At 46.7% G+C, this 21,575-nt stretch overlaps 3 protein-coding genes across 14 annotated transcripts; 2 read left to right on the forward strand and 1 right to left on the reverse strand.

The window, feature by feature from the left end:
* Positions 1–25: 25 nt before the first annotated feature.
* LOC142471978 (carboxypeptidase M-like) lies at positions 26–5,673 on the forward strand. Of its 9 annotated transcripts, none has more exons than XM_075578537.1 (9): positions 26–292; positions 1,386–1,573; positions 2,033–2,130; positions 2,329–2,501; positions 2,792–2,976; positions 3,079–3,234; positions 4,184–4,336; positions 4,458–4,606; positions 5,495–5,673. In XM_075578537.1, the coding sequence occupies exons 2-9, from the start codon at positions 1,387–1,389 to the stop codon at positions 5,612–5,614; spliced, it is 1,221 nt and encodes a 406-aa protein (XP_075434652.1). In that variant the 5' UTR covers positions 26–292; position 1,386; the 3' UTR covers positions 5,615–5,673. The 9 variants fall into 9 exon arrangements, with proteins under 9 accessions (XP_075434652.1, XP_075434653.1, XP_075434654.1 ...); XM_075578538.1 differs by having other exon boundaries at positions 1,437–1,573; XM_075578539.1 differs by having other exon boundaries at positions 26–269; positions 1,437–1,573.
* Positions 5,674–7,579: 1,906 nt separating this feature from the next.
* On the forward strand, positions 7,580–16,098 carry PTRH1 (peptidyl-tRNA hydrolase 1 homolog). 2 transcript variants are annotated; one of them, XR_012789563.1, is made up of 6 exons: positions 7,580–9,566; positions 10,255–10,474; positions 10,823–10,922; positions 11,112–11,157; positions 11,242–11,560; positions 15,525–16,098. XR_012789563.1 is itself a non-coding variant. In XM_075578555.1 (5 exons), exons 1-5 carry the CDS (start codon positions 9,390–9,392, stop codon positions 11,458–11,460), a joined length of 762 nt encoding a protein of 253 aa, XP_075434670.1. In that variant the 5' UTR covers positions 7,580–9,389; the 3' UTR covers positions 11,461–12,023. The 2 variants fall into 2 exon arrangements, 1 of the variants encoding a protein (XP_075434670.1); XM_075578555.1 differs by lacking the exon at positions 15,525–16,098 and having other exon boundaries at positions 11,242–12,023.
* CFAP157 (cilia and flagella associated protein 157) lies at positions 9,952–20,255 on the reverse strand. Of its 3 annotated transcripts, XM_075578552.1 has the most exons (10): positions 20,089–20,255; positions 19,477–19,748; positions 18,508–18,661; positions 17,668–17,935; positions 16,972–17,102; positions 15,814–15,964; positions 14,594–14,778; positions 13,193–13,364; positions 12,034–12,187; positions 9,953–11,826 (listed from the first exon to the last, which is right to left on the reverse strand). In XM_075578552.1, exons 1-9 carry the CDS (start codon positions 20,226–20,228, stop codon positions 12,083–12,085), a joined length of 1,578 nt encoding a protein of 525 aa, XP_075434667.1. In that variant the 5' UTR covers positions 20,229–20,255; the 3' UTR covers positions 9,953–11,826; positions 12,034–12,082. The 3 variants fall into 3 exon arrangements, with proteins under 3 accessions (XP_075434666.1, XP_075434667.1, XP_075434668.1); XM_075578551.1 differs by having other exon boundaries at positions 9,952–12,187; XM_075578553.1 differs by lacking the exons at positions 9,953–11,826; positions 12,034–12,187 and adding an exon at positions 12,194–12,303.
* Positions 20,256–21,575: the final 1,320 nt, after the last annotated feature.

Here is a 21,575-nt window from a genome sequence, read left to right on the forward strand (position 1 = left end):
ATGCTGTATCTAGGGGCGGGTCGTCGAGTTGCTAAGCTGTATCCAGGGGGCGACGCTGTCATGTTGCTATGGTGACCAGACGCCGCTGCCTTTAATGGCCCGGCCCCAGGACAACACACCGGATAGGAACCGATCCCAGCACCGGGGCCTCACCCGGACCCCGAGCCTACGCCCAGGCCAGGGCCTGAGTGCCCGGGTGGTGTGATAATATTACAGGGTGTATATGTAACTCATCTTGTTAGTTGCATGTGACCCTGAAGTTGCTAACAGTAAGAGTAACCCTTCTCTCTCGGTAAACAGTCACAATGTCACACTGTCTCACTGTCTGTCACACTGTCTCACTTACTGTCACACTGTCTCACTGTCTGTCACACTGTCTCACTTACTGTCACACTGTCTCACTTACTGTCACACTGTCTCACTGTCTGTCACACTGTCTCACTGTCACACTGTCACACTGTCTGTCACACTGTCTCACTGTCTGTCACACTGTCTCACTGTCTGTCACACTGTCTCACTGTCTGTCACACTGTCTCACTGTCTGTCACACTGTCTCACTGTCTGTCACACTGTCTCACTGTCTGTCACACTGTCTCACTGTCTATCACACTGTCTCACTTACTGTCACACTGTCTCACTTACTGTCACACTGTCTCACTGTCTGTCACACTGTCTCACTGTCACACTGTCTCACTGTCTGTCACACTGTCTGTCACACTGTCTGTCACACTGTCTCGCTGTCTCACTGTCTGTCACACTGTCTCACTGTCTGTCACACTGTCTCACTGTCTGTCACACAGTCTCACTGTCTGTCACACAGTCTCACTGTCTGTCACACAGTCTCACTGTCTGTCACACAGTCTCACTGTCTGTCACACAGTCTCACTGTCCCCATCCTCCTCAGACATTCCTTGCAACCTGTTCACAAACAAATTAACCCTTTCGCCACCAGGTCAGTCGTGGTATACCATATAATTTGTCTCAGTCACCTATTTTGCAAGCGCGCGCGTGGGGGCATTGGGGGCTTGTTGAGCGCGCTTCAAACTCTTTTTTTTGTCTCCCCAAGCGCCAAGCTTGGGAGAGTGTGCGTGCGCACTGCGTGAGCGGGGATGGGACAATTTAAATTGCAGAAACTAAACTCGGCAAGCGCTGCACGCTCAGCGCTAGCGTGGCCACTGATTGAGCCACCTGTGCTGAAGCAAGGATATCCCCAATACCTGACCTGTTGGTGGCCGTTAAGGACTGGAGTTGGCCTCCCCTGCACTAACCCTTTGGCAGCTGACTAATTGTATGTTAATCCCATCGCAGCCGCAGGGCCCCTCTAGCTAGGAAGGGTTAAAGGAGCCTGTTGCCTTTGGTAACACTGATTCCCCATCTGACTCCAGAATGCCGGCTGCAGCCTGGTTAGCTCTGCTCCTCCACCTCCTCTTCCCCAGTCTGAGTAAGAACATGCAATCCAGCAGTCTGCCTTTTAAATACCACGATGAGAAGGAGCTGGAGGCCGTGCTGTGGGACGTGAAGGAGAAATATTCGTCCATCACCCACCTCTACTCCATTGGGAGATCTGTCCAAGGTCTGGGGTGTTATACTGTATGGTACTCAGCTACTACGCCTCTCCATTCACACTCATTCTCCGCACATCAACCCTCTTAAACACACCACGCTCTTCAAGGGCATCAGCCATTTATAATTCAGAGTCTCACTCTTAAGACATTAGATGCTCCCATGGATTCAGAAGGAAGCTTTATGTTGTTACTATAGAGGCATCGTTACTTCTCTGTATGTATGGCTTACAGGTATATTGTGTATATTATTATTCCAATGCATGTCAATAAGTCCCCTCCTTTCCTCCTGATCTGAGCTTTTGGCCATCGAGGCACTAGGTCCCCTTCCGGATTCCTCACCGTGCCCCTCAATTGTAGAGTTTCTCCTCTTCTTAGGTGTTATAACCATAAACCCTGAATTACCTGGGTCACAGGGAGAATATACCATGTAACCATGCATGCGTCTCACCTGCTCTCTCCTGGTTTAGGGGTACCTCTTTGGGTTTTGGCCATTGGCTACTTCCCGGCACTCCATATGATTGGAATTCCAGAAGTGAAGTACATTGGAAATATCCACGGAAATGAGGTACAAGCTGGGACGTATATATATATAAGTGCGGGTTAACCCTTGGTTGCCACAGGGGTCAGCGACACATTGCAGAGTAATAATGCATTGCAGACCCCTGTGTCAGACGAAGTATTGAAAGCAGAGATGCGCGTTTGCCACACAAGAAATGTAACAGTTCATTCATGTCACTTCACCTAGCAGTCTTTCTCTCTTTAGCCGGTAGGACGAGAGTTGTTGCTTCATTTGATTGACTACCTCTTGATCAATTATGGACACGATGAAGACATCACAGCTCTTATAAAAAGCACCAGGATCCACTTTCTGCCGGCAATGAACCCAGATGGCTTCAAGGTGTCTACCCCAGGAGACTGCGGGGGAGAACACGGGAGGTAATTCTCAGGAACTGCACAGTCACATGTGTTCTAGAAAGAGAACATTGGAAGTGTACTGGTTGGGGTCCCTTTTACTGCACCATGCAGTTATATTCCTCTTGGAGCTGTGCAGTGCATTGTTGCCCTGTGTGGCAGTTAAAGATTTAGGCACAAAGTGACTTTTCCTCAAGTTGTGCGTGTTGCACGTGAGAAATCCTCGCGTGTGTTTTACATGTATGTGCGCAGACCGTGGGCGTGAATGTTCCCGGGTTTGCTGCCGCCTTTCATTCATTGCTTTCGCTTTTCAGGAATAATTTTCACAACGTAGATTTGAATCGGAATTTCCCATACTTCTTCGGCCCAAACCCATCCCCCCCGGAGCCGGAGACCCTCGCTGTCATGCAGTGGTTTCAGAAAGAGACCTTTGTGCTCTCGGGTACTCTCCACGGAGGGGCGGTCGTTGCCGTTTATCCATTTAGCTTTAACCAGGCAGGTAAGCATCCTCTAGGTGCAACATTCCACGCTGGATTCGAGGCCTGTGGTTACCCTTCTCACCTGTAACCATTGATCTCACTGTGACCTTTCCTTTGCCCAGGTCTTCCAGGGGACGCCAAGACCCCCGATGATGAAGTGTTTAGATATTTAGCAAAGACTTATGCAAGAGCCCACAAGACCATGCACAAAGGAAATTTATGCAACGAGTCGTTTCCTGGTGGAGTCATTAATTCTGCCGCATGGTACCCTGTCAAAGGTAGGAATTATCTCCACTGAGGGATAAGCACCAAGGGTAGAACAGCATGTGCTTCAGTTAAGCTGAAACAAGGGGGCTTGTTCTACTTCAGCCGTATCGCCCGATCAGAGGCGGAACCAGGGGGAGGGGTGAGGGTGGCAGTTGCCATGGGCGCAGGTCAGGCTGGCAGTGACAGGCGGCAGAGGATGGCTGAGGATGGTGATGGCCGAGGCTAAGAAGGGCGGCAGCGGAGCCCGCCCCAGCTGTTCGACCCAGAAGTCAGTCACAACTTCTGGTGTCTGCCACCTGGATGGGCTTCACGCCACAGGTATGGACCGGGGTCTCTTAGCTGAGAGGAGGGGGGCAGGGGGGGAAGAGAAATTAATGGATGAAGGAGGGGGGGGGGAATAAATGGATGGGGGGAAGAAGTGGATGGAGGGCGGGGAGAAATCAATGGATGGAGAGAAAGGGAGAAATAAATAAATGGAGGGGAGGGGAAAATAAATGGATGAAGGGGAGGGAAGAAATGGAATGGTGATGGGGAAAGGAATGGATGGAGAAAGGTGGGGAGGGTGAGAGAAATGGATGGGTGATGGGGAAGGGAATGGATGGAGAGAGGTGGGGAGGGTGAGAGAAATGGATGGGGGGGGGTGCCTTTGGTGGAACATGCCGCGGGCGCAACAGTACCTGGTTCCTCCTCTGCGCCCGATCAACATGCCTTAGAACGAAATTCCCCATTGAAGTAAATGAGGAGGTTTGGCCACAACGGCCTAATTGGCGGATATAGAATAAGGCCCTAAGAGAGCCCCCATCTACACATACATCCCTGTAACCGTTTACCGTTCCTGTGTATCTTGTGCATCAATGGCCTATTTGGCAAGTCTTTATAGGAAGAGATATGGGATGTTAACCCCGCCAGCACTGGAGGGACGTGCCTGAGGCACTGATATCCATTTACTGTTCTGCGCAGGGTGTCTGCAGGATTACAATTACATTCAGGGCCAGTGCCTTGAGGTGACTTTGGAGGTGTCGTGTTGCAAGTACCCCGTGGACGACCAGCTCCAGACTCTCTGGCAACAAAACCAACAAGCACTCATAGAGCTCATCAAACAGGTGCACAAAGGTGAGTGCCACTTAAAGTGAAGAGAGTGAGAAGTGTCACTTACACTCAGAAAACGGAGCTGCACCCAAAAACCTGGGAGCAGCCGATGGGAACCACCATGGCCGACTTTATCATTCTCCAGGGATTAAAGGCCGAGTGCTGGACACTGCCGGGAACCCCATACCGAGAGCGGCCCTCCGCATGGTAGCAGGACCTGAGGAATACCTATACACAGCAGCCAGCAATGGGGAGTTCTACAAGATTGTACTGCCCGGAAAATACACCTTGTATGTGAGTGCAGAGACTGTCACATGCCAACATGGCAATAACATGCTAGGGTCATGTAATATGGTTTCCTGTTTCAGAGGCCTAGGCTTTGGTTTAGAGCAGGGGTGGCCAACTCCAGTCCTCAAGGGCCACCAACAGGTTAGGTTTTAAGGATATCCTTGCTTCAGCACAGGTGGTGCAGCTGTTGAGTGAGCCACCTATGCTGAAGCAGGGATAACCTTAAAACCTGACCTGTTGGTGGCCCTTGAGGTCTGAAGTTGGCCGCCACTGGATTACAGATGTTGGTGTATATTCACTCAAGAACAATGTCCATTATCAGCCATTAACATCCATTCAAGTGAGGGCCATTAAAGATATCTCACAGTGAATATATCCCAAAGCCTCCTCACATATTGTGTGCTGCATTAGAAAGCAAAATTGTTAACAAATGCAAACAAACGTCAACACATACAGCCGCCCCCCCCCCCCCCCCCGACCTGCATGAGATTGCACAGTCCCCTATCACTGGCCTCGTAACACGGGGATTATGTGACCGGACATTCCGGCTCTCATTGTGCTCTCTCTATATAAAGCAGCATGGAATACACGCGGAAGTGTTCCTCACCCAGCTCAGTGGAGATGTGCTGCCTTCTTCATTCCATTATCTTCTCCCTATTTCCTCGTTTGTACCCGTGGTCCTATCTAATACCGCTTACATAGGGCAATAGACAAAGGGACATGGGTTTTGACTATTTAGGGCAACAGAGTGTTATGCGGCCTTATCTCACCCGTCCGTTATATTGCATTTGACTCCCTAGTCTGCTCACTTTACCTCCGCAGAGCCGGTGTGATGGCGGTATGTATTCGGGGTTTCCGAGCTCTCACGCTGTCTCCTTCTTGTTTCATTTGCAGGTGGAAGCTCCGGGATTTTTGCCCCTGAGGGAAATAGTGACAGTGACCGGCACATCTAACCCTTACTCAGCCAATACGTACAACGTCAGATTAAACAAGCAGAAGGGCAGCAGCCTGTGAAACATGCATAACTTGTGAAATACCGCTCACCGCAATAAAAAAAGTAATACGCAATATAATTACAGTCGGTGCAAAAGGGATAGGGATGACAGACATAAACATATAAGGAGACAGAGGTTCTCCTAAAAAAGATCCCAGTTTACTGCACAACAAGACTGAAAATAATTAGGGTTCAAATACCCAACCAAGATAAGTTAGAATAGGCTCTAAAGGGTCCCATTACGTAACCGCTCCCAGCACTGCAGGAGGACAATTACCACTAAAAATGCCCATAGGCTAAAAACAATAAATACTTTAATGTTAAGCAAAATTCGGCGCAGTAACACATACTCAAAACTATTATAAAAACACTTAAAACACATATATCGGGTGGTGAAGGGTTCAGGGATATCTAGGGTTAAATCCAGAATAATAAAGTATGTATCCCCTAGCCAAATTAGGGTTGTTCATATGAGACAATATTGGGAAAACGGGTAAATAAGCATAAGGCAATAGTCTTTCTTGTCTCAAGATAGGGTGCTGGAATGGGTAGAGCTGATAGGATGAGTGCTGTAAATACCTCAATGCAGATATAGCAATCAGCATAGGGTGCAGTGCATCAAATGGTAGTATATCAATCAATACTAAGTCCCGTGTGTAATATATCACACACCCAGCCCACAATAGGCGTCCAGTGGGAACAAGCAAAACACTGTTAAATCAGCTCAAATCGAACGCTTGTATGCATTTAATAAGCACAATAAACCTGCACCATTCAAACCCAGCTCTTCCCGCCCTACCAGCTATACTCAGGAACAACCTCACCCGTGATTCCTCCTACACGACGTCAACGCGATGACGTCAAGCCGACGTACGTTTCGCGCATAAGGGGCTGGCGCTTTCTCAAGGTGGGAGGTGCTGGGAGCGGTTACGTAATGGGACCCTTTAGAGCCTATTCTACCTTATCTTGGTTGGGTATTTGAACCCTAATTACTTTCAGTCTTGTTGTGCAGTAAACTGGGATCTTTTTTAGGAGAACCTCTGTCTCCTTATATGTTTATTACAGCAGCCTGTGAACCCTGAATCTGCCCCATCACCCCGGGCTCGGCGCCTCGGGGCTCCCACCAGACACACAAAACCCCCCTTCCCACACCAGTAACAGAGATAGGCCCAGATTTACTAAACGGTGGTCAGCCTCAGAACACATAGAAGCCTATTTAAGTCATTGGGCGTTAAGGACTGCGGAAGGCATAGCGCTGTTTGGTAAATCGGGGCCCCAGTGTTGATAGCGTCACAGCCCCTGTTTGCATGGGTAATTAACCTCTTCACTGCCAAGTGTGCCTGCAATATTAATGGGGTTTAAGTGACTCACTGTCCAATCACTGGACCCTGTTACCCGCTCACATTTCTTGCAGGTGCCCAAATGTAACTAAAACAAATGCCTGAAATGCCTCTTATTGTCTGTATTACGTCGCAGAGCCCCGCTGCCAGAAAAAGAGCTAAATGAAGGCAGCATAGCACGTTACAGGGATGTGGAACAGGCGCCCTAATAATGAATATGCTGCACTATGTAATGATACTAAGCATACCTGCAAATATACTCCAAAAAGTCAGGGTTAGTAGGATTCAAAGTAGCCCCAACATGCACACCCTTTGCCATGTCAATTATTTATAGGTCTCACCCCAACTGCCCTTTAACGCTGTCACTGCCAGAGGGGTCTGCAAAGCGTTGTACTCCGCTCCGGCAGTGAGAGCCCTTTGCAGTAAATCTTTGGTTTCTGTGTTAGTGTTTGGAAGGGGATAGAGGTTATTGAGCGGTCGGTCAGCACATGTAATCATTGACAATGATTAATTACGACAGGGGTTCTCAACTTCAGTCCCCAAAACCCCCCAACAGGTCAGGTTTTAAGGATATCCCTGCTTCAGCACAGGTGGCTCGACTGAGCCACTTGTACTGAAGCTGAGACTGAGCCACTTGTGCTGAATCAGGGATATCCTGAAAACCTGACCTGTTAGCGGATCTTGAGGACTGAAACCCCTGCATTATGGTTTTAAACCTCTGCTGTAAAGTCTTCCCCCTCATTATTATCATAATTATATAAGATGCCACAACAGGCATCAAGTATGATTGTATTGCTAAAAAGTCCTAATCACCCTTTACACACATTACTTGCTCCATAAGCTTTAATGGGATCACTCCTGTAAAGTCAAAGAGTACACTTGAAGAAGAGACCAGCGAGGTCTGAAAAGCTCAGTCTACTACAATTTCATTGATGAAGAACTCTTGTGCTGGTCCATGAAAAGCTATCCCATCCTACAACAAAATAACATGCAAATCAACAGATGAAGAGCAATAGCCAATGCGGGCAGTGGTAGCTACAACACATTGTAAAAAGGTTACTACACACTTGTAATGTGTTTGATGCTTCCATAGCTTGAGTCCGATGTGCTCCATGCATATTGAGACAATCACCCATCCTTGGGAGGTGATACACCCATCATCAATGTGCACAATATCTGGAGTGAGTTCCAAGTTCACAGGCCAAGTTATGACGCTGCACTGAGATTGAAGGCTAGCCATGGCTTTTTACCTACCCTGGTACCCTTTACTTCTCATGCTAATACCTTTCAATCCAGAATAACAAATATAGGGCACTATTTATTAAACTCTCTGGGATGCAAAACTAGGAAAAAAAGCAATATGAACAATTTATTTATTTATTTATTTTTTTATAAAAAATATTTTACCAGGAAGTAATACATTGAGAGTTACCTCTCGTTTTCAAGTATGTCCTGGGCACAGAGTAAAACAAAATAATACATGGTTACAAATACAGTTACATAAATGAACAAGGTATACATTATATACAAGACATTGCATGCACAGTTAAAGAAAATATATATTATGAGCGTATGAAACAGTTACAGACCAGATTAAAGTGTGAGACAGCCTTAGATTTGAAAGAACTTAAGCTGGTGGTGGATATGAGAGTCTCTGGTAGGTTGTTCCAGTTTTATTGCACCAGATTTATGAAAGGAAACCCTCCCATTGCTTTCAATACGATGTATTTTCTTTGATAAATATGATGCTGTTTTGGGCCTGGTTTTATCCCAGTTTTGCATCTGGGAGACTTTATAAAATAATCCCCTAAAGTGTTTAAAAAATAAAATAAAGACTGAATAGTGTGCTTCCAGGTTGTGGGAAATCCAGGTTTTCAGAGACTGGTTTGTTTTAGAGCTGATTCCATACAAATATTGGAAAGTTTGTTGTGAGGAAAATCCATGGTGATGAAAGATAGTAAAATATTGTCGGGAGTCACATTAAGCTATCGGATTAATCAAATTCTTTTTACAGGGCCCTCCAATCTGCACTTTAACGCTTAAAAGCCAGAACAGAGACAGGATTGCTTCAGAGTATGAAGGACAGGCGTTGTCCATATGAGCCCTGTAAAAATAATTTGATTAATCCGATTGCTTCTGATTGGGCTTTATTTTCATGCACTGCTGTCCAGATAAATTATCTCTGAGGTTAAATGCTTGATAATGAGTGAGAATTCCTTTCAATAGGTCAGACTCAATACAGATAGGTGGCACTTCATTAGCATAGGGCTTGACACCAAAACATGGCATTTAAATGGAAAAGTAAAAGACTGAGACTACACTGATGCTTGGGCTGAGACATTTGTACCATATACTGGATCTATAACTCCATTCTCCATAGTAACTATGTGTTCATCACTAGGCGACCCTATTTAGGACTCTGTTAATTACCGGAAGTGGCTTGTTTTCCTTTCTTATGACGTTTCCGGAAGTTCAGTGGCGCCATGTTGCTACTCTCACGCATGGCCGATGGGTGGGTGTTTGGTGCCTGGAAATCGGGATGCTGTCGCTAAGAGCCCTTTGCTGTCTCCGCCTGGGTCGGTGTCTAAGTGAAGTAGCCCTAGAAAGTCGCACTGGGGAACAGCGGCTAATGGTGAGGAGGAGCTACCGGCGTCATTTAGAACCGAGGCTGATCGTATATTCCTTATGGCTAGAAGCTCGACCACGTGACCCCATGGTGAACCAACGTGGCGGCCATGTTGGTGTGGGAAGACTTCCACATGTGCCCAATGATCTTTATTAAGATAGCTGTCAATGTGCAACATTAGGGATACGTAGGGGTTATGAGTCACAGAAACATATTTAAAGAGGTTTAGGAAACTAAAAAGTACCTTTAAAGAAAAGACAAATGACCATTTTGTACTTTTTTACGTTCTTTTTAGAAATAATGTAATTACACACCGTCAAATTTTAGGTTGTGTATGATTTACGGATTTAATATAAACTGAATTGCTACACATATATATATATATTTATACAGATTAGCCAGAAACGGATGTTTCTTGCAAATGTGGGGTCCCAGTAGGGTCTGATAATAACCATATGTAAGAAATTGATGGTGATATTTATCTAAACAGCTGTTCCATAGGAATAAATACATTACATTTTTTAAATAAAAGTTAAAAAATAAATAAAGAAAATTTAAATCACTGAACATCAGAGACGGGAGAGGAAGATAAAGAGACATGGGGGTAGATAGAAGGGGTGGGAAAGAAAATGAAACCCTTAATTATTGACAGGTTTTTATTGTAGTATTGTAACCCTTGCTGTTCTCTCTCTAGGTGGCAGGGCTAGGGAATCATGGAATGGCAGGCACTAGGCACAGTGTTGGCATGGCAGTGGTGAATCAGCTGGCTCGCAGGCTGGACATTGCTGAGCAGTGGAAGACAGACAAGCAGTGTGGAGCAGACCTTGTTCTGACCTCTATTGGTCAGGTTCAGGTGGTGCTATTAAAGCCTCGGCAACTCATGAACATTAATGGAAGGAGTGTGGCCAGTGCCGGTAAGAGTCATGAATCCCACCAGTATTTTCACATTCTCTGTGTGGCTCATCAGCGCAGACAAACCGACAACAAGCACAAGAATGACATAAAACTTATTTCAGAGCCAAATTTCAGGTTATAGATACTTCGGCACACCTGTAACAATAAAGGAAGTTCTTGTTATTATGGTAGAAAACTAAATAAGGTAGGTAACGGATGTGCTGATAGTCCACTGTAAGAGCCTCAAAGATTGAACTCAATGGAGGTCTTGCTTTAGAGAAGTGTTCTGTTATATCGCTCTAGATTTCTGTCTGACTCCTGTTTCCTATAACCTAATATATATATATACCCTGTCTCACTTCTGTCAGCTGGAAAGTTTCGTCTGACTCCCGAGAGTATCTATCTCCTGCATGATGAGCTGGACAAGCCGCTTGGGAAGATGTCCCTGAAGCTTGGAGGAAGCGCCAGGTGACAGACTATGACTTTGTTGCTTAACTCAAGACCTAAAAATGTGTCTAATGCAAAGGCGTGCTATAAAAGAGCGCCTCACTCTAGGTGGGATTCAGCCACCTGATGAGGATTAGGAAGATGTAAAGACTAATGTTCTCAGCTGAGACATCTGAATCACACCTTGTGACCTATATCTGTTTATTTTAGGGGCCACAATGGTGTCCGTTCCTGCATTGAACGTCTGCAATCAGATGTAAGTTCATAACCTATTACAAACACAGGCAGACATCCTACACCCCAGCTCTCGGGTAACATGGTTTCTCTTCCACTCATGCAGAACATGGTCAGGCTCAGGGTTGGCATTGGCCGCCCAGTTGGCCACTCTTCAGTGGAGCGGCATGTACTTGGGCGCTTTACCGGCGATGAGCAAGAGATTCTGCCGCGAGTTTTGGAGCAGGGTGTGGAGCTGGTCCTGGCACACATCATGCAGCGGAGTGGGACAATACCGAGTGCCAAGACGTTACGGAACGCAGAAGAGGGACCCAACAAATCCTGACAGTAAAGCAAGTGTTCGCGTGCCAGTGGAAGCTGCCGATTGACTGTGGTCAGTGATCTGAAAAACCTGACACAATCGGATACCTCCAAGCCCTATCTTCGTAAGTCAGATGCTGTATTCACTTTACAAAGACTTTTTACGAGGAGTGCTGGTATAACTTGAATATTGCAATAGAAAAAAATCACTAAAGTCACTGTACACGTTTTTTACACTTCTTTCTATTTAATGTGACTTCGGGGTGGCCATCTTTTTCTATCCCAGTGGTTAAGACGTGGAGGGATGGGGTTATGGTCTCTCTCTCTGGTCTAGTTGTCTGTGACATCAGACGATGTTCATTTAACTGTTCACAAGCAAATGATTGTTCACCTTAAGTAAATAGACAGATTATAAAGTATTTTTAATGTATAACGTAATATCAGAATATGAAAACCCACAATAAATGTAATATGTTCTAGTGTTGCTGAGTTGATATTTGCTTTAATATACGTAAATATATTTCCACATTATGTTTGAGGAATGCATGATTAAATCTATCATCTCTCTTTTGATGGATGCAGAATGTTGTTTTTGCACCTTGTTTTTTATTTGACATATACTTGCTGGTCACATTTCATCGCGGTCTTCATTTGGCGATGAGAATCGGTGTCTTATTGGTTGGCTGAGCTAGGATTCCTGGTAGAGCAGTTTGCTTCAGCGGAATTTCTTCCAGGCTGAGGGAAAGCACGTCCTGAAACCAAGGAGGAGCAGAGAATAATGCAGTGTTTTTCAGCCAGGGCTCCTAGGGATCCTTGGGTCACCTGCCATTTTCAGGTCATAGGATGGTGAAGGTAGGAATGTATCCAACTAGGAGAGGGTAGAGTGTATCCAATAAGGAGAAGGTGGGCTATACACAATACACAAGGAACTTGTACTCTCCAATCGTGTATTTGTTGTCTCCTTTGGTGCTCCGATCCTTCACCGCAACGTATAAAAAAAATTCTCTTGAACCAGTACTCAAAATAACGTATCACAAGTCAAAAATAACTTGCCGATTCTTCAACGTAATTTCAACATATTGCACCTTCAAGCATCCAAAACACAATAGTAGCAGACATAATAAAAACCCCTTAGACACACACGATAGATAAAGAACTTTGTATTTACAGCTGCATTGATTCTGAACCACCCCAGTGTACTTCTGCGTTACCCCTAAGGCAGACAGCTTGATGGGTCTCCCCCTCTGCACAGGACCAGCGAAGGGCAGCAAAAGTGTGTGAACCGTTTGCTTTTGTTAAAGCTGCTCTTATTTCAATCTGAAACTCACAAGCCCTTTATCCCTTGTACCCAATTTTCCAACTCTTGTCAATGAAATGTCTGAATTGACTCCATAACCTCCTGTTCTTTTAATGTAACCATGTATTGTTATAACTCTGTGCCCAGGACATACTTGAAAACGAGAGGTAACTCTCAATGTATTACTTCCTGGTAACACATTTTTATAAATAAATAGCTACTGGAAGGAATGCTAGCGCAACTAAGGGCTTTTTGTTGTGCTTGCCACTATATTGTTTTGGATGCTAGAAAGTGCAACATGTTGAAATGAAACTGGAATACTTTTTGCAAACAGTTGAACGGTTGGCAAGTTGACCTGTGATCAGTTATTTTGAGTGCTGGTCCAGCTGATTTTTTTCCCGGGCTATAATCAATGACATGGCTCCCCTTCCATCCTCATGTCGTTCAGTATGGGCGGTACCTTTGGTGCGCTGTGTTTCCCCCGTAAGGGTCCCAGCCTGGTGGTTCTGGAGAGCATCCCGATTTTGCTGAGCACTGCTGTGTTGATGTCTGGTCTGGGCACCAGACCTAAGTCTCCCATCCGATAGTGAGAGACGACACCGGGTCCTTTCAGTACTGGGGACAGGTGCAGCCTGGGGACAAGAGCAAGACGTTTAGTGACTGCCCTGCACCCTTCTCTGAGCCGTGCGATGTGTAGCCCGTGCATATAAAGATCAGTCGCACTAAGTTCACAGAGTTTTGTAAACCTCTTACCGATGGAATTTGGTTTCAGCAAATGAAATCATCCGTTAAATATAACCTCGACTTGGATGGATTCTTTGGAAGAGGAATGACAACTGTTTTCTTATCCCTTAGTCTATTTTCCTGGGCTCTGATAATGGCATAATCTTAATGTTGCATGCCCCCTCCCTGTTATTCAAACAAACAGGAGAAGTGCAGGACATGCTCATTACTATACATCAGCGGTGCCCAGTCTTTATTACACGGAGCTCCCACTGCTAGAATATTCCTTCCCAGAACCCCTAATTAATCTTATTGTCCACTCATCAGACTATCGCTAACAAAATGGTGCGAGCGATCCCAGGCAGTATAATGTCTGAGCTTGTGTGGGGAACACACGCCTAAGGCCCCAAACTGCCCCTCTGTGTGTGCAGGCAACATGGGGGGTGAGGGGGTATAGCTGTCACTCACTACGGGAGCTTCCAAAGTCACGTCCCACAATGCCTTGCTGCTGTGGATGCAAAGCATTGTGGGGAGCGACTGGAATCTTTAGCTATAAGTGACAGCTACAATATAACCCCATGCTAGGGTGCGGTTTGGGGCCTTACTAGGTGTGCAGGCCCCACACGGGCTCAGCGACTCCCTATACTATGTTCCCTATACCACCTACATATTTTTTATGGCGAACCCCGTGGTGACACCTCACAAACGCCTACGCGGGAATCGCTGAACAGCGACATCACACAAAAGATAGGAGCCTAAAGGGAGTGAAACATTGTCCCATGTTACAGACTGCAACGTATACAACCTGAAACTGGCTACCATTGAAACATTAAAAACACCAGAAGTTGTCTGTTTTTCAGAACCCCCACAAATAAAACAGACAACTCTGAAACATGGCACTGTTATGGGCTCACATTGGAGGAATTGCATTTTCAAAAGGACAGCAGTTCGTAGAAGTCCCTTCTTTGGATATTTACGTTTACTACTTCTCTTTGTTCCCCTGGCCTCCTTTTCTGGAACTGACTCCGATTGGTCTGCCTTCTGTTTCCTGCGGTGCAATGATACTGGTATAGCTCCCTCATGACCTGCATCTGGAGGGGCTAAGGCTTAGCCTGCCCTTGGGAACACGGAGGTGTACCTGTCTCCCTTGGGTGCCATCCTGTGCTCCGTGAAGTGCGCGTCCTTAGTCTGGAAGGCATGAAGGCTGGGCCCCAGACCCAGGGTGGCCGCGCTGTTTAACAGCAACAGCAGCTTCTGCAACGTGTGGTTCCGCCTCGCTTGCAATATGACTTCTAGGTCTTCTCCATCTTCGCTTGGTTTCCCCTGCAGAGACATGAAGCATTGTGTGTGTGAAGGCAGCTGTCCTGCACACGTCTATTAAACAAGGGAGCAATGTCTTTGGATATCATTGTAGAAAAGTGTGATATATTTACGGTTAGTAACAGAGGAGGGAGAGGGAGTAGTAACACACGAGGGAGAAGGAGTAGTAACACACGAGGGAGTAGTAACAGAGGAGGGAGAGGGAGTAGTAACACACGAGGGAGTAGTAACAGGAGGGAGAGGGAGTAGTAACAGAGGAGGGAGAATGAGTAGTAACACACGACGGAGTAGTAACAGAGGAGGGAGAGGGAGTAGTAACAGAGGAGGGAGAGGGAGTAGTAACAGAGGAGGGACAAACAAGTAGTTGATATGTTACAGGCTTTCCAACCTCTCAGGGTAGAGGTAGGAAGGACCTGATGAAGCACCCTGAGAGGTTGGAAAGCTTGTAACATTTCAACTACTTGTTGGTCCAATAAAAGGTATCACACCCCCTACTCCCTCTCTCCCTCGTGTTACTACATGGAAGAACGGACCAACACGGCTCCCACCCTTCTTTGCTTATATATTTACATGGTTAGAACACTACGTGTACTTAGATCCTATTGCAATAATATCTATAACCACTCTGCATGTTTCCCAACACACCGTAGAAATGATCGGCAGATTGCCTGCACTTGACTAAGTTTTAATGTCCTACCTGCCATGAAGCCCCTCGGGTTTTATTTAATCCCTGATCTTTTTTTGTTAAGCACACCTCTCCTGGCAGGCTGCGCCATGACTCCACTACCCCTTCACTGAGGAGGTATTTTCTCTAAGCCTATCACTCGTAACAGCATATGGGCCCACACTTGCTAAGAAGCCCTCTGCCACGGAATACCTGCGGGCGTTGGAAGACACCTTACCGCCGGCTGACTTTAATGGTGGTTCTCTTCATCCTTCCCTAATAGTGGCTTGGATCCTGCATTAGATCCTATAGGCACAAGTTGTGGTGAGAATGTGTACGTGAATATGCAGTGAGCGGTGTATCTGCTCAGTTACCAGCAGCAAGTCCTTCAGAGACTCGGACGCTTGTCCCAGGACACGGGCCACGGATTCCCTGCTCTTCCTCTCCTCCTCCTGCTGCCTGCTCAGACTGTCCTTCTCCTGCATGGATCTCTGTACCTCTTCTTCCAGAGAGGACACGTTTTGTCTGTAGGAACCACAGATGGAAATCCTAAATATGCCCCCTACAAGAAGCCACGGTGGAGGCCACTTTATTTTAACATACAAAGAACCAGCAATTTATAGCCACCCTCATCCTGTTTGTTCTGTGTTGTAATCCCAGGCCGCATTCATTTACATAAAAACATCTATGTCTATCTTTATTTATATAGCGCCACGCCTGTACACAGCGCGTCACAGCAGCAATACACGGGACATAGTAATATAACACATAGTGGGAATAAGCGCTTGCCACATAAAAGTAACATTAGGAAAAGGAGTCCCTGCCCCGAAGAGCTTACACTCTAAGTGGTACGTGGGGAGAACTTAGAGGGACAGTAGGAGGAGGTTCTGGTCAGTGCGTCTGCGAGGGGTAAAAGTTACTGCATCCAAGATGTATAGTACCAGCCAGCGAAGCTGCCCATAAGCTGCGTTACAGAGGTGTGTTATAAGATGGGTCTCAGCGGTGGAGAGAGGGGGCCAGCCGGATATTGAGGGGATGGCAGTGGCGGATTTCCCATTAAGCCCAGGCCTAGGGCGGCACACTTTCTGTTTTTTTTCACTCTTTTTTTTCCCCATATAGAGAGCCCCCCCCCCCTCTCTTCCCCACTGATTGCTAGGGGAGAGCGTGGGGGCCTCTGTAAAGGTCTCTTACCTTCTCCTTCGTGCTGCCCTCCTGTAGCATCGCGGCATCAAATGACGCTGTGATGTCACATGGCGACACGTTGACATGACAACGTGATGTCGCATGGAGTCGCGTTGGAATGGTTAATGACGCCACGACACTGCAGGAGGAGGCAGCCCGAGCAGCAAAGAGGTAAGTGCCTATGGGCGACAACATTTTAAATTCGCCACTGGGGGAAGGGTATTCCAGAGGTGTCGGGCAGTGAGAGGGAGGTTTTACATGGGAGTGGGCTTTAGATTACAGTTTTTCCTTGGGGTGCAGCTGCCTTTAAACCCTCCCTGGGAGGGCACAGAGTCTGTAACAGGACTCACTGCAATGTCTGGGCCTCCTCTTGAAGGTCCTTGTGCTCCGTCTGCAGCTGGTTCAGTTCACGCTTCGTCTCCACACACTGGTCCAGTATCTCCTGCTGTTGCTGACACTTCTCTGTCAGCATCCAGATCACCTGGAACAACATCATATGCTTACGTGTGGGAGATGCAATCCTTCCGCAACTCCTCGGTATATAACAGTGTTGGAAAAAACCTTCATAGAAAAGTTACAGGCGAGCCCAGGTTTGCCCAAATCAGCGTTTTCTGGGTTACTCCTAGTGAAAGTAAAATGTGAAATCTACTCTATCGTTCGAGCTACAGCTGAATGATAACCAGCATTATTCACAGTTTTATTTTATAAACAAAAACCATAAAAAAGGTATAGACAAGCTTATATTAAGGATTCCTCCAAACAAGCTGATGCAACAAGCATGCATACATTGGATTCATTAAATAATTTGATTAATTGAATGATTGAATAAATATTGTGCTAATGTTAGCCTCCACTTTCTGCATGCAAGGCTTTGATACTGTAGGACACTCATGGTGTTACATAATAAGTGTTAATTGAATAACGATACACCAAAATAGATATGTGCCCATCCATATCTAGCCAAGTATTAGGTAGGTAATTCAACGCAAAAGCCATCAAGTAGGTAATTAGTTACATATAACGTTATATGAGGGGCTCCCCGTCACCTTCTGGTTGCTGAGGTTGTTCTTCACCAGCTCCGTCTCATTTTGCTCCAGCAACTCCAGCTGTTTTATCAGCTCTGCCTCTCGCTCTTTCAGTTTGTCGTTCTCGTGGATCATCTCCATGCTCTTGTCGGACATCTTCGTGAGCTGCGAGCTGATGGACACGTTCTCGCGGATCGCCCGCTTCGTGGTCTCGGCCATCTGGTTGTTGGACATCCTGCGGAACTCGGCTGCCACTGTGTTGACGCGTTGCACCATCTCCTTCTTCAGCCTGCAGGGCGAGCGGAGGTCAGGGACTCACCCTCCTACAGACAGGTGTTCTGATATGGTTCTAACCATAAGCAACGAATACAAGATGCCCGTAGTATACAGGGAATGCGTCTACTTTCCATTTTAGGAAATATATGAAGAAAAATAAACCGGAATTGTAATTGGGCCAATTATTAGTACACAGTATACACGCGTTTAACCCACAATGGTCCTCTTTAGACATGGCAGCTCTGAAAGTCTAAGAGTATATGCATTTGAAGTTTTACGACTTTAGTTGAGGGAGGAAGCTGAGGAACACCTGTTGCCAACGACTTCCAATCTTCAGATGAATATATTTTTAAACTGCCCAGTTGTTCATTAAAAGAAATCAAAGATCCCAAATAGCATTTAACACCTTCAGTGGAGGAGGAATATGCAACGCAAATGGCAAGTGTTAACCTGGCCCCAGTCTTATTCTAGTTAGATCGCAATCAGCATTATTGCCAATGGCCTCCCCCATTCTTCATGTATTGGGGCTGCTGGATGTACCAGTCATTCCATTATCTTCCCGCCCAGCACTACACCCTCATTGACCTGTCCTTGTCCAAGACGGCCTTCTTCTCCAGCTGGTAGATCAGCTCTTTTTGATCCTCTTCTTGTTTTCTCAAAGACTCCTCGAGAGCAGCGAATTTGGCCATCAGCTCCTCTTTCTGCACCTTGAACTCCTCCAGTGAGGCCAGCTTCCCCGCTGCAAGGAGAGGAACACGGGTCAGCATCACATCCCTATCGGAGAGACGTCCGCACTCGGTCTCTTCCTGAATTGGTTTACTATGTGTCTGTGGGATCTACTTGAATATGTTTTCTCAGCCCTGAACCAATATCTCCTGTTTTCGTTTCTTCTATGTTGATCTGTATATAACTGTGACAGCTGAGGGTGGCCCCCGGATAATTAATATAAAAAGGTTGGTGCTGCGTTGATTCTGTGTTTTGCACATCAGTCTATGTGTCGCTGCATCTTTTTAGATTAGTGTATACCAGGAACACTGACAAACGTTTGGGCCTGGCTACATTTTTATGTATTCGCTTTGAAAAACAACTCGGGAATTATAGTCTAATACAGAGGTGGCCCACTCCAGTCCTCAAGGGCCACCAGCAGGTCAGGTTTTCAGGATCTCCCTGCTTCAGCACAGGTGGCTCAGCCATTATGACTAGTCAGCCTAATGCCTCCATGTGACCAGATTCTACTGCCCCAAGGCTTGCAGCGTGGGATGCTGGGAGATGTGCTTCTGCTCCTGGTATAATATGATGAGATTCTCAATGTCCTTGAGTGCAACCAACAAGCCAGGTTTTTAAGATCTACTTACCACCTACCTAACCAGTTAGCCTTAATTATCACAGACAACTTGCTTAGGTATCAGGTATGTAAATCCTGAAATCCTAGCCTACTAATCGCCCTTCACAGGTCCCTGTACAGAAAGCCTTGGGACCCTATAGGATTCCTGCAGTGAAGGTGTATTCCCCATCCCGTACTGCACAGGGTTGGGGATCTATGGATGCAGTTACCTAGCAGCATGTTCTCCGAGGTGAGCTGGTCCTTGTTCTCCTGGAACTCGCGTCGCACTTGAGTCAGCTGGGCCTCGTAAGCGTCCTTCTCTGCATCCTTGGTCTGCTGGAGACCCACCAGCTGGTCATTCAGGTCTTCGATCTGGTCCTGACGCTTGTTCAGTGTGCGCTTTAGGAAAAGCACAATCTCCTTCTTGTCTCTGGACAGCTGCTCATACTGAGCCTGGAACAGGTTCTCCTTTGTGGTCACTTCGTCCCATTTCTGCTGATACCTGTATATGTGTACATACAAAGAGAGAGAGAGAGAGAGAGAGAGAGAGAGAGAGAGAGACACTTGTTAGACATTTCCAATTAGTGTGAATATCAGTATATATTGATAGATATTGTGTTTGTGTGTGTGTATATATAATATATAAATTTACATACATACATATATATATATATATATATATATATATATATATATATATATATATATACACATGATGACACACCTATATTTAAAAAAAAGTGAAACGTATAATACATATATCCTGTGTATATGTGTGCGTGGGTGGGTATATATATGTGTGTATTATACAGTATAGATGCTATATAGATGCAGTAGGTCACCTCTGTAGCCGGCCCTCCAGGTCTCGGATCTGCATCTGACAGAACTCCTTGCTTTGCTCGGACAGAGGCTCCACTTTCTCCGGGATCACTTCCTTCTTCTTCCCGGACGCGCTGCGCTTCCCTTTCTTCTTGGGAGCCATCCCGACCTCCCCCCCCCCCTTCCCGGTCCCCCCCCCTTCCCGGTCCCCCTACCCTGCTTCTCGGTCCCCCTCCTCTCCCTCTGTGTGTGTCCCCCCCGGTCCCTACTCTGTGTCCCCCCACCCCCCCTACCCTGCTTCTCGGTCCCCCTCTCTGTCCCCTCCTCCCCGGTGTCCCCTCTGTGTTAGGCCTGGGAAGTTTTCAGCGTCCCGTTGCTAGGCAGCAGACGTCACCAGCACATGTCACCCAGCCACGCCCACAGGGTGGAGCTACAAGTGGGCGGAGTCACTGCACAGAGTCCCCATGCTGGCTGCCACTTATCTCCATGTGATCAGGAGATCTCACTCCTCTGACAACTCAGGGGTTAATGTATCACTGGTAAAGCAACTGGCGCACGCCTACTAAAATAATCAATAACTTGCATCTCATAGGCCAGTGGGGCTCAACTCCTCAAGCCCCCCCAACAGGCAGGGCTGCCACCACTCCGGGTTTGACCCGGAGACTACGTTTTTTGGCCACAAATCTCCGGGCCACGGGTTTACCTTGTAAACCGCTGGGCGGTGGCGGCACCGTCCGGCCTCGTCCCCCTGCAACTCCCGTCAATATGGCTGCGCGGCGTCAAATGGTGCAGCCGTAACGAGACGCTACACGTCGTCTCGCGACGCCGCGTCGCCGTGACGTCTCGGCATCATAAGGCGCCCCGTTGTCATGGCAAACGCGGCGCCATTTGACGGGAGTTGCAGGGGAAGATGCCGGAAGCCGCTGACGGTAAGCGCTACATTTAGAAATGTTATCTCCGGGGTAGCCTTCAGTAAGAGGGGGCAACCCTTCCAACAGGTCAGGTTTTCAGGATATCCCTGCTCAAAGACTGAGCTTCTGAGCCGCCTGTGCTGAAGCTGGGACTGGTTAAGCCACCTGTGCTGAAGCAGGGATACCCTGTAAACCTGACGTTTGGGGAGGCTTGAGGACTGCAGTTGAGCACCGTTATAGAGAAATAGGTGCAAATCCCCCCAAAACAACACACACACCCGTCAGAGTAAAGTGCATACACACATAAAATACACCATTGGATAAAGTATAATCACACTTACAAACATTATATAAAGTGTGCACTCTTCTGCTTGGTTGAGTTTGTATTCCCCTTCATTTATCAATTAATACCCACATTCGCAGGGCAGTATGGGCCAGACCTCAACCACCACGCTCACTTCCATCACGGAATAACTATCGCGTCTCTGCAGCCGGGCACACGCCGGCCCTTTGAACCAAAACCTATTATTTTCACAACCTATTTTGCCGCTAAGTATAATTAGAATTTGGAGTGACCGAGATTAGCGTAACAGTAATTA

This window comes from Ascaphus truei, chromosome 21 (assembly GCF_040206685.1).
Source record: "Ascaphus truei isolate aAscTru1 chromosome 21, aAscTru1.hap1, whole genome shotgun sequence".
NCBI lineage: Eukaryota > Metazoa > Chordata > Amphibia > Anura > Ascaphidae > Ascaphus > Ascaphus truei.

What these genes read in the sequence shown, in the direction of transcription:
- LOC142471978 (XM_075578537.1), top strand. Translation starts at nt 1,387, where the DNA reads ATGCCGGCTGCAGCCTGGTTAGCTCTGCTCCTCCACCTCCTCTTCCCC. An exon ending in TGCGGGGGAGAACACGGGAG is followed by an intron (nt 2,502 to 2,791) that starts GTAATTCTCAGG and finishes TTCGCTTTTCAG; the next exon opens with GAATAATTTTCACAACGTAG. An exon ending in ATTTAGCTTTAACCAGGCAG is followed by an intron (nt 2,977 to 3,078) that starts GTAAGCATCCTC and finishes TCCTTTGCCCAG; the next exon opens with GTCTTCCAGGGGACGCCAAG.
- PTRH1 (XM_075578555.1), top strand. Translation starts at nt 9,390, where the DNA reads ATGACGTTTCCGGAAGTTCAGTGGCGCCATGTTGCTACTCTCACGCAT. An exon ending in AAGCTTGGAGGAAGCGCCAG is followed by an intron (nt 10,923 to 11,111) that starts GTGACAGACTAT and finishes TGTTTATTTTAG; the next exon opens with GGGCCACAATGGTGTCCGTT. An exon ending in TTGAACGTCTGCAATCAGAT is followed by an intron (nt 11,158 to 11,241) that starts GTAAGTTCATAA and finishes CCACTCATGCAG; the next exon opens with AACATGGTCAGGCTCAGGGT.
- CFAP157 (XM_075578551.1), bottom strand. Translation starts at nt 20,228, where the DNA reads ATGGCTCCCAAGAAGAAAGGGAAGCGCAGCGCGTCCGGGAAGAAGAAG. An exon ending in CTCGGAGAACATGCTGCTAG is followed by an intron (nt 18,662 to 19,476) that starts GTAACTGCATCC and finishes CTCTCCTTGCAG; the next exon opens with CGGGGAAGCTGGCCTCACTG. An exon ending in ACAACCTCAGCAACCAGAAG is followed by an intron (nt 17,103 to 17,667) that starts GTGACGGGGAGC and finishes ATGTTGTTCCAG; the next exon opens with GTGATCTGGATGCTGACAGA.